General features: G+C 37.6%; 1 protein-coding gene and 1 pseudogene across 2 annotated transcripts in view; one reads left to right on the top strand and one right to left on the bottom strand.

Annotated features, from left to right (window-relative positions):
* Positions 1 to 2,425: 2,425 nt before the first annotated feature.
* Positions 2,426 to 7,673, top strand: LOC127152198 (uncharacterized; annotated as a pseudogene).
* Positions 7,674 to 10,032: 2,359 nt separating this feature from the next.
* ntng2b (netrin g2b) overlaps positions 10,033 to 11,673 on the bottom strand; it is a 70,363-nt gene continuing 68,722 nt past the window's right edge. For both annotated transcript variants that reach the window (XM_051093382.1, XM_051093381.1), the window contains one exon: positions 10,033 to 11,467. In XM_051093382.1, the coding sequence (XP_050949339.1) occupies positions 11,250 to 11,467 (218 nt within the window). In that variant the 3' untranslated portion in view covers positions 10,033 to 11,249. The remainder of the gene's footprint in view (positions 11,468 to 11,673) is intronic.

Below are 11,673 nucleotides of genomic sequence, written 5' to 3'. Positions count from 1 at the left end.
TGCACAAATGAAAATACAGAAGGAAGTACCAGAGGTGGGAAATTCCACAGGATGCACAATAGCTAACGTGTGTAAAACCTATTAAAATCCTAAAATGTACATAATGTACATGCTTTACAACCTTGGACACCTAGAAAGTGGTAGATATGGGAAGTTTTCTTTTAAAAAACAGACTAGCAGGTGGTTTTCTACATTAAAGCAAGTATTATGAGAACTAATAAACAACTGTGAAAAGTACATATCAAAAAATGATCTGTGCACTCATAATGAAATTGAACTGAAATTGTACTGAAATTGTAATGAAATGACTGTCGAGACAGATTCAGATGTTCTGCAGGCATCTTGACTTTTGACTTATAGCACTCTACCTCCTGAGAATTATTCTGCAAGACAGAGAAGACTTTTTTTTTTTCCACAACAACAAAACACACTGCCAAGTGCTAACACTTATTTTCATACAGTTCTTAATCAGTGATCTCATTGCAGGTGGTTTCCTCCTTTTTCTTTTCACCAATAATCCTGCCAGTTATTTATTTACTTCCAATCAATTTATTACAAAAAATAAGTAAATCATGCTTTTAATAAAATGTGACCCCGGCCTACAAAACCAGTCTTAAGTAGCACAGTAATATTTGTAGCAATAGATTTAAAAAAAAAAAAAAAAAAAAAAAAAATTGTATGGGTTAAAATTATTAATTTTTCCTTTATGCCAAAAATCATTAGGGTATAAAGTAAAGATCATGTTCCATGAAGATATTTTGTAAATTTCCTACCGTAAATATATTAAAACCTAATTTTGATTAATAATATGCATTGCTAAGAACTTCATTTGGACAACTTTAAAGGCATTTTTCTCAATATTTAGATTTTTTGCACCTTGCTGATTTTTAAATACTTGTATCTCAACCAAATATTGTCCTAATAAGCCATACATCAATGGGAAGCTTGTTCAGCTTTCAAATTATGTATAAATCTCAGTTAAAAACAGTTAACCCGTATGATTGGTTTTGTGGTTCAGGTTCACAGATGTGCTTTTATAGATTTAAGGAGTATTGGCTCCTGTAACATCTTAATGCAATGGCAACATGTCTTAGTATTGAGTAATGTTAAACACTGAGCGTTCAATGGATTATGTTTAACAACACACGATTGCTGAAAAAACGTTCAGTGGACAAAAACTCCATAAAACAGTTGTGAAAGCTGTGATTTGGCAAATAATCACATGATTTAGGATCTTCTTACTGTGTGTGTCATTGAAAAGACTTTAAAATCTACCACTCACTTGATCGTTTTCATCCACGTAAAATTCAATATGGCGTCTTGCCCGCGCTAGCCTCTCCCGCTCTTTCACAGCGCCACAGTTAACGCGCGCAAATCTCCCGCCCTCCGGAGCGAAATGAATGGCTCCTTGACCTGACTCGTTGGTGACAACCAGGTAACGAAGAAGTTTGCGCTAAATTTTGGCACAGTTTGTCTCTGTTGTGAAATACAACCACTATTTAAACGTTTCAAAACAGTCAGCCAGCCTAACTTAGTCCTTTATTATGCTTAACAACAAGCAAGCTAGTCTGGCATTGGCATAACTTAAACCTGCTAGGTTTGAAATGCCCCCAAAATCCAAGATGTGAACTGTCCCTGTCTACTGACTGTACTGTCAGTAGACACAGCATTGTACATTTTGATTCTTTTTGCCGCATTTGACCAACGAAAATGCAAGAACAGTCAATCAAAATCGTATTAATAATAATTCAATAATCCATTCATAAAAGTGTCTACTTGCTTCATTCATGAGTGACTCAGATGGTTTGAACGAATTGGTTTAATGATTCTACGATTCATTAATAAGCACAAGTCGACATCTACTGGAGTTTCAGTTTTATATATAACAGGATAATTTCGTTTACCTCAGCATTTCACATTTTTATATTAAAAATGATCATTTAAAACATTATTTAAACAATTGTAATTGCAGTGTAAATGGATTATGTGGTCATTTCTGGCGTTTTAATGAAAATACAAGTGCTTGCGATCACCAATTTGCGTGTTTTATCTATAATTGTTACCTATAAATGACTTAAATCGGCACCGATTAATAAGAAAGCACTGATATGATGATTTCCTAAATAAATCTATTTTATTCCGCTTCCATAAAGTACATTAAACTACACAAGCTACAGGTTATCTCGCGGCAATGCAGAACCCCCGACCACAACGCAAAATCAGTCTCCTAGCAACTTTGGAATGTCCGTCACACTGCCGATTAAAAAGATTCTATTCGATAAATCACAACAGAATCACTCGCGGTTCGTTGCTAGTTGCATTGTTTACGCTTTGCAAATTTTGCAGCCAACGCTAGTCGGTTTGTTGTTCGTTGCACTTTAGTGTTTTTCACTTTTTTGCAGCCAACGCTACTTACGATTTAAAAATGGTACTTTTTTCTTTACTCGGAGTAATTGCTTTACTCCAGAGAGAGAGGAAAAAAGTCAACAGTACCCACTCAGGCCAAGAAGAAAATCCAGGCCAGAGTGATGTACCACCTGTGAAGAGTTGTGATGGTAAATTATATAAATGTTCATGTTATGGGAATATGCAACACAGAAGTACATGGAAACTAAGCAGTTGTCTCAAGATCATGTTTTCATGCATTTACACAAACAATGAAATGCATTACCCGGATTGAATTCACTGAAGGTTTAAATCAATGTAACAACACCTAATTAAGTTGGCTTGAGAAAGCCAAATACTGTTTCTCAGACTAAATGTGTTGACTGTATGTCTTGCTAGAGCTTTAACTCTACAAACTCCAAACTAAGGTCAGATCTTTAAACTGATCTTAAGTTAGAGTATCCATTAATATGTGGTTCATTTGGTTCGCATTATTCCTTCTTTTAGATCGACAAGTCGATCATGACTGGAGTAAAGATTTATCGCTGGAGGAACCTATCGGTGGTTTCCTTGAAGTCGATAATGTCCGGAGCGAAGAATCAAACACCAGCTGCTCTCAAGTCGATGATGATGACTGGAGCGATGACTACTTTCAAGAATTAGTTGGTGATTTGTCCGAATGGAGTGCCGATGTCCTCCATGCTCTCGACAGTGTTAATTTCGACTCCGTCCAAACTCCAGTTGCACCTGACTGTAGTGATGATGACCTCCAAGCTACAGTCTGTGCCACATCTGACTCTAGTGAAGACGTCCCACCAGCTACAGTCTGCGCCACGTCCAGCTGTAGCGATGACGTCCCACCAGCTACGGTCTGCGCCACGTCCAGCTGTAGCGATGACGTCCCACCAGCTACAGTCTGCGCCACGTCCAGCTGTAGCGATGACGTCCCACAAGCTACAGTTTGTGCCACGTCCAGCTGTAGTGATGGCATCCCTGAAGATTTTTTGTGTGCCACATCGGACAGTAGTGATGACGTCCTCCAAGCTAGCTGTAGTGACGGCATCCCTGAAGATTTTTTGTGTGTCACATCCGACAGTAGTGAGGACATCCTTCAAGATACAATCTCTCCCATGTCCAGTTATAATGACGACGTCCTTCAAACTGCAGTCTCTCCCATGTCTGACAGTAGTGATGACATTGTTCAAACTACAGTCTCTCCCATGGCTGAAAGTAGTGATGATGTCCTCCCAACTACAGTCTCTACCATGTCCAGCTGTAGTGATGACGTCCTTCAAACTACACTCTCTGCCATGTCTGACGGTAGTGAAGGTGTCCCTTCAACTTGCTCTGACATGTCTGATTGTAGTGTTGATGCTCCTAAAGCTACAGTCTGTCAGACAGAGGCAACTGTGCCACCTCAGTCAAGCCAGTTGCAGGATGGAACAATTATTGGTCAGTTTGCTACCGTAACCATAACATATTCCAACACATATGCACTCTTTAATCAGCAGTTCATGGGTTTATGTTTAAACTGACTTTAATATGCACTTTGTTTAATGGTAGCTGATGACTAACTAACTTTTTTAACATTCAACAAGATTTAATTTAAATTTATATTTGTGTATGAGGGGACAACTATTCAGTGTAGCATCTTTATTGATATATAAATTAGAAAACTTTTTAGAAAAATGCAGTCACTGATTGACATTTTGTGTCAATATCTCTTATTTATCTTTTAACAGACATCAACTCACGCCGTTATGAGATCGGCGCTCAGCTAGGTGGAGGAGGCTTTGGAACCGTTTATGCGGCGACTCATTTGGATGATGGCCTGCAGGTATTAATCTGCATTACATAATCATTTTTGTCCTATTATTCTTGTCTCACTCTCCTTATCAAGCACTCTTGGTGTACCATATATTAACTATTTAAAGTCCTGTTTACACATGCTCTGCATGCTTAGAATTGAACTTGTTGATGTCTGTTCAGGGTTAATGATTGAAATGATGTAAAATCTGCTCACAAATGAATTGCAAATCTTACATTTCCTTTGTGTTTTGTTGATCAGGTGGCGATAAAATGCGTCTCCAACAGGAACACAAAGTTCATCAGCATTGTAAGTAGGCTGTGCTCTCTGTTTTTCCTCTCAGTCACTGTTTTCAATTTCAAACATCTCATATTAACATTGATCTTAGACTGATTTTTCAGTCGGCATCTGACTTTGTTTAGGAATTAAGTCTTACAGTCATCTGACAACTGTCTTTTTTCTAGGACGGTTATTTCCAACCTCTTCCACTGGAGGTTGCTTTATTAATTCTTGCAAACCAAGGCCCCAGGGTTCAGGAAATCATCCAGCTTTTGGACTGGCGTGTGGAGCCTGACTACTACTTCATGGTCCTGGAGCGGCCCATTCCCTGTCAGTCCTTGTATGACTATTTGAGGTGCTACAAGGGCACTATTGAAGAGGACGTGGTGCGAGTTATAATGCACCAGGTGATATTTGCAGCTCAAACGTGCTGCCTACGTGGAGTGTTGCACCGGGATATCAAGCTGGAAAACCTTCTGATTAACCCGGACACACTCGAAGTCAAATTAATTGACTTTGGCTGTGGTGACTTCCTCACTGATGCAGGTTACACATCCTTTGCAGGTATGTATGATCCCTCAAAGCTGTAAAGTGGGTCTCAAACTTGTGAATCAAAAGGAATGAAATCATTTCTTTCATGATAATGAATATCTAGTTAAAATGCTGTGTTAATGGAAATTAAATCTCTTTCCTCCAGGCACAAGAGAGTACTGCCCTCCTGAGTATCATATGAGCGGCAAGTACCACGGGAACCAGCGACAGTGTGGTCACTTGGTATCCTCTTGTATGTGATGCTTTTTGGAAATTTCCAAATAAACGAGATCTGCTTGCGAGATCAATGATCAAAACTGGACCAAAACTGGTTTGTCAAAAGGTAAGATCTTCAATTCAGCAAAAATTCTCATTTCAAATCTTTAAAGTTTAGCATAATGGACACCTGAAGCAAGTGGCTTAATTATGTATGGTCATTTGGACCATTTGACTTGATCAAAGACATCAGGTGTGAAGTTCAAGGTAATAATCACGATGTCTGTCTCTCTCTTCTTTCTGCACAGAATGCTGCGATTTCATTCGATGCTGTCTGCAGATCGACCCAAAACACCGGCTTGAACTGGAGAAACTCAGTCTCCACGACTGGTTCATGGTAAATACGTTTTTGATTTTGAAATAGTTTTGATTTGAATGGTTTAATTATCAGACTGTAGACTTTCTTACACTAGCTTTCAGTACATGCTGTAACTGTCATATAGTCAATCCTCACACAAGTTGCAGCACTGTATGTTTAGACCTTCTGAAATGATTTTACCTGTTCTTATACATCCAAAGAATGTAGCTTATGTTTGTGCATTTGTTTTCTATGCAGTTTGTGTACTGTATTATGTATTATTATGTATTATGACTGATTTCTCTTTTTCTTTCAGATCGCAGACAAGGAGAACAACAACGGCACAATAATGGGTTAGTTTGGTATCATAAGCCTAACATACAACACACACACAGTCTTTAATCAGCAGTTCAGTGGTTTATGCTTTACACTGACTTCAGTATGCACTTTTAGAGTTTAACTTGTTGACTGGTTTAACTTGCACTGATTGATGTTTATGTCAACACGTTTTAACAGACATCAATTCATGCCGTTATGAAATCAGCAGTCAGCTGGGTAAAGGAGGCTGTGGAACCATTTATGCAGCAACTCGTTTGGAGGACGGCCTACAGGTATCAGTTTTCATTACTTACAATATTTAAATAATACTTTTTGTTTTGTATTATGCTTATCTGACAAATGCAAACACTCTTAGTTTATCTTATATTCACTATTTAGAGCATTTGACTTGTTTAGACATGCTCTACATGCTTAGAATTTAAATTAATGAAAATGCACATGTCCGTTCAAGGTTATTGATTGAAATGATGTGAAGTCTGAACTTAATAACTGTATGTAATTCTTACACAAATCCATTTTATGTTTCGTTGATTAGGTGGCGATCAAATTTGTCTCCAACACATCTCAGAAAATTCATCAGCATTGTAAGTAGACTGTGCTCTCTCTCTTTTTCCTGTCACTGTTTTCAGTTTCATATTAAGATTAATCACAGACTGTAAATAATACAACTGTCTTTCTTATAGGACGGTTGTTCCAAGCCTCTTCCACTTGAGGTTGCACTGTTAATTCTGGCAAACGAAGGCCCCAGGGTTCAGGAAATCGTCCGGCTTCTGGACTGGCGTGTGGAGACTGACCACTACGTTTTGGTCCTGGAGCGACCCATGCCTTGTGAGGAACTGAACTGGTTTCTCCTGCGGCAAGTAGTGACCCTTGAAGAGGAAGTGGCGCGGGTCATCATGCGCCAAGCAACATTCGCAGCTCAAACATGCTGCCGGCGTGGAGTATTGCACCGGGATATTAAGATGGAAAACCTTCTTATCAACCCGGACACACTCGAAGTCCAATTGATTGACTTTGGGTGTGGCGACTTCCTCACTGACGAAGGTTACACGTCCTTTGCTGGTATGTATGATCCATCAAATGTATGAGTGAATCATACACTGTTGTGAATCAGATAGCTTTAAATTATTTCTTGCATGATAATGAATATCTAATTGAAATCCTGTGTTAATGCAAACAAAATCTCTTCTCCAGGCACAAGAGAGTACTGCCCTCCTGAGTATCTGTTGACCGGCAAGTACCACGGAGAACCAGCAACTGTGTGGTCACTTGGGGTCCTCTTGTTTGCACTGCTGTGTGGCGATTTCCCAAAGATTGAAGACCTGGAAAGGATTAACAGTAACACCTGGGCCAAAGATGGCTTGTCAAAAGGTTAGATCTTCACTTTAGCAATAGACAATTATAAATCTGAATCATACAAAATAGAACCTAAATGTAAATCTAAGGTAATAATCATACATCTTTCGCTTCTTTTTGCACAGAATGCTGCGATGTTATTAGTCACTGTCTGCAGCTTGACCCAAAGCAGCGGATTGACCTGGAGAAACTCGGTCTCCACAACTGGTTTACAGCATGACATCCAGCGCTGCTTCGAGCCCATAGAAATTCACAGAAATGTACCCTGATGGAAATATTCAGCACAACCCCATTCCCCAACCCTGAACTGAAATTTCAAATAAAAAATATATATATTTTATTATTAATTTTTGTGACGTTTTCAAAATGCTGGATAACATGAGCATCAGTTCTTATTAAGAATATTAAGTCCACATGGAAACAGATAAAGCAAAAATAAAGGTAATATGAATAAAAAGGTATATCTCTTTTATGGTAAGTACATCATGCTTATCTTCATATTTTTGCTATATTTTCTATATATTTTTGTTTGTTGGTTGGATCACGTGACTTCATTGTGGTCATTCTGTATAACTCCATATACAGACAACCCCAGATTTGGCTGTTTTTCTCCTAAGCGAGATGTCCTTTATTTTTATAGACAGTTTGTTTTACATTTTCCTAACTTATATTTCTCACCTGCACAGATTTGATTTGTTCCTGTGGAACAATAAAGACAACTTAAGAAGAGGGAGGGACTTAAGAACACTGAAGGTAGTAATAGTAAAATGTGCAGTGTCTGTTTCTCCACTAGGGGGTGCAATGCTTCTAGGTTTACACCAGTTTGCCTTGCCCCAGTTTTAGGGCCAAGCAACTGTATACTCCCTAAAACAGGACTATGCAGGTCTACATAATGTGTGGCCAAAAACCTCACATGAATGCTTTACAGATTTACGCAGAAAATTTACCCAACCTTTACAACTCAAACTCAGTAGTTCAATTTGGTTCAGTCTTATTATCTAGTGATATGTGGTTGTATTTGTGTTGCTAGAAGGCTTTCTGGTGTAAATTTACCTACATAGAAACAAATTTGACTTTACATGGTGTATGCTGTTATTTATTTTCTGTTGTTTAAAGTTGTTTGTGTTTAATAAGATCATATATAATGTTACACTGCAAAGATTTCAGGAAACATAAACCTCTACTTACTTGAGCCAACCTCATTTCCAATTATGACCTGTTTGTATGTGCGTCATAGTTATAATCTTGTTTCTGTCTGAAGGTGGTGAGAATGCCGCTTTGGATTCATAAAGACCCATCTTGACGTATCCTCCCTGTGTGCGCTATTGATATTCTGAGGAAGCTAATCAATGCCCGCTGACTAAGGTAAAAGCTTGATCCTCTCAGGTGCAGGACACTCTGCGGCTGTGACGTGACACAGCATTTTTCTCTCGTCAGAAAGATGCCGGGTCAGCAAAGGCCTGGAATCTTGCTTTTGTTGTAATTTTACATTATTGGAGCAGCATCCTGTTTGTTGTCTCACTGGCTCGGGTGTCATTTTCAGATATTTCATAAAGCCGGTGACCGGACAGACCAAAGTAAATATAAAACTCTCTCTGGGTTCCTCTACGACTGTTATATAAAAGGCAGTAGAAGATTTGATTGGGTCACTCGTACCCCACTCTTTTAATATAGTGGATGAAATTTTAAAAATAGAAGTCATGTCACGTAGCTCACAGTTTTATAATGAAATGAATTTTAGACCATTTTATTTGTTGGTTTAAGTACATGTTGCAGGTTTTGTTGTGGCATATGTGACTCTGGACTACAAAACCAGTCTTAAGTAGCACAGGTATATTTGTAGCAATAGCCATGGGTCAAAATGGTCAATTTTTCTTTTATGCCAAAAATCATTAGGATATTAAGTAAAGATAATGTTCCATGAAGATATTTTATAAATTTTCTACCGGAAATATATTAAAACTAAATTTTTGATTAGTAATATGCATCACTTAGAACTTCATTTGGGCAGTTTTAAAGGCAATTTTCTCAGTAGTTTGTTTTTTTTGCACCCTCAGATTCCAGATTTTCAAATAGTTATATCTCAGCCAAATATTGTCCTATCCTAACAAACCATACGTTGATGGAAAGCTTATTTATTTTATTATTTATATTGAAGATTTGACTGGGTCACTCCTAAAATGCATTTTAATAGACTGGATAAAATAATAAACAAACAGTTTTTAAAGACGAAAATCATATTAGTTAGCTGCAGTCAGTACAAAAATAAAATTAAGTGAATTTTAAGTGCATTTTGCAATTTTTGTCATGTGTTGCACTAATTTGGAAAATAATAAACAAATATTCTAAATGTTTCTTATAATTGTTTTATTTTAATTTATTATTTCCCTTTATGAACAAATTTGTAATCGGTTATAGGTTTATACTGTTTTCTCATTATTTTCTGTACTTTTAGTCTTTTATAAAACACTTTTAAATTTTTAAACTTTTAAATTAACTTTTCAAAAGCTGTTAATTTCCTTAATGGCATCATCCTACAGGAAGTGATGTCATTTTGGAGGGAAAACAACAGCACAAACACCAGTAAGTTAAACAATGGATTTGTCAAATTCTTTGGTGTTTTGTGGTATTATTAGCTGGTTTGTCTCACTTAAAAACACTGTTTGATGAAATCACTGAAATTTGTAGGACAATATCAAAACATTAAATAAAATGAATTAATAGAAAAAAGAACAGACTTCTTGTAAGTTATGTTCTTTATTTCCACCTTGTTCTCTTTTTTTTGCCATTCCTGTAAATCATTTTAAGTTTGTGTTTTTCTGAAAGTCCTTTATTCCCTTTTATAGTAGTATTTCTTTAAACTACAACACAAACATATTTGTATAAGTTCAAAAGGACTGAGTTTTACAATTCATATAAAGTGGATTATGCTGTTTTTAAAGTTATTGTTAGGAAAAATAAGTTACTGTTATGAAATGTGATTTTATGTAGTGCTAAAGAAATGATCCACACAGAAACATTTCAAACGTGGCCAAGTAACAGTCACATTTACTGTAATGTTTACAGTGTCATAAAATTTCATTCAGTTCTTTTACTTTGTAAATCTGTTAACCATAAAGTGTAATAAACCCCATCCCGTACATTTCAATAGAGTTTGCCATCTAATAAATTCTTCTTGGTACATTTAGTGCGTAAATTCATCTTCGGTAATACCTGACAGTGTAAACTCTACATTATAGATTCTCATACTATAGTAGCTTGTGTGCTGTAAAGTTTACAGTGTAATAAACCATCTGTCTCTTATGTAGATTCAAAACAAAAATATTCTCTACCAAAAATAGTCAAATAATGTGGGTTTATAATAATTCCATTTGATTAGATATCTCTTCTTGCGAGTTGGATAGCGTGTTCGTGTCCCGAATACTTTGTAAATATCAACAATCTCTAACTGTGGCAACAAACATTCCTATAACAACCAGCGGTACAGTGCCTAAAATCTTAATAGTCATGATATAACAAATATCACAATAATATCATACTCTTTGCTTTTTAGCGAATAACAGTGAGCGCTCGTTACATACATCTGAATGGTAAAAACTGCAGCGAGGGACTGTAAAAAAAAAAAAAAGGTGAAGCCGGACCTTTCCTGAAAAACATTGTATAGTCTCCGATCACTGTGAGGACACACCCCACTCACTGACCAATCAGAGTGAAGGAAGTGCGGTTTGTATTACATTTCGCAGCTATTGCACAAGAAGCTCACTTCTTGTTGATTTTGTGTGTAGTGTGTGTGTGTTTTTGGTATTATCCGTCCTCAGCGTATATGTGAGGCGCACATTTTGAGTTCCATTGATTTCCAGCTCTAAGAGAGTCTTTTTGTCTCATTCTTGATGTCCTGCAGGGCGTTCTGCACCCTGTAGAGGGCGATGCTGAGCATCTGGCCCTCTTGGTGCCTGCTGGTGGTGAAGCAGGGGTCTCTCAGGAGGCGGCGGAGCCCAGCAGGGTGGCGAGGAGCGGGCAGAGCAGAAGTGCCAGGCTCCACGTGAGCGCGCTGGCACCATTGCACTTTTTGCCTCCGTCGCAGCGCGACTGTTGGCACAAAACACCCTTAAAGTCCGGCGGACAGCTACAGCGCTGATTCTGAACGCACGTCCCCCCGTTCTGGCACAAGAGTAACTCATCGTCACACACGTTCGCTGTGGGGAACATAAGAAAAAAAGTTATGTACAAGTTATGTTATATTCAAGCAAATACACTGTTTTTCCTAGACTAGTTTGAAATAATTAAGTCTGTTTTTTTGTAAGTTATTTGATCAAAAACACAGGGATATGTGACCCTGGACCACAAAACTAGTCCTAAGTAGCATGGCTATATTTTTAACAATAGCCAAAAATACATTGTA

This window comes from Labeo rohita, chromosome 21 (genome assembly GCF_022985175.1).
Source record: "Labeo rohita strain BAU-BD-2019 chromosome 21, IGBB_LRoh.1.0, whole genome shotgun sequence".
NCBI classification, from domain to species: domain Eukaryota; kingdom Metazoa; phylum Chordata; class Actinopteri; order Cypriniformes; family Cyprinidae; genus Labeo; species Labeo rohita.
This window is presented reverse-complemented; position numbering and strand designations above follow the sequence as displayed.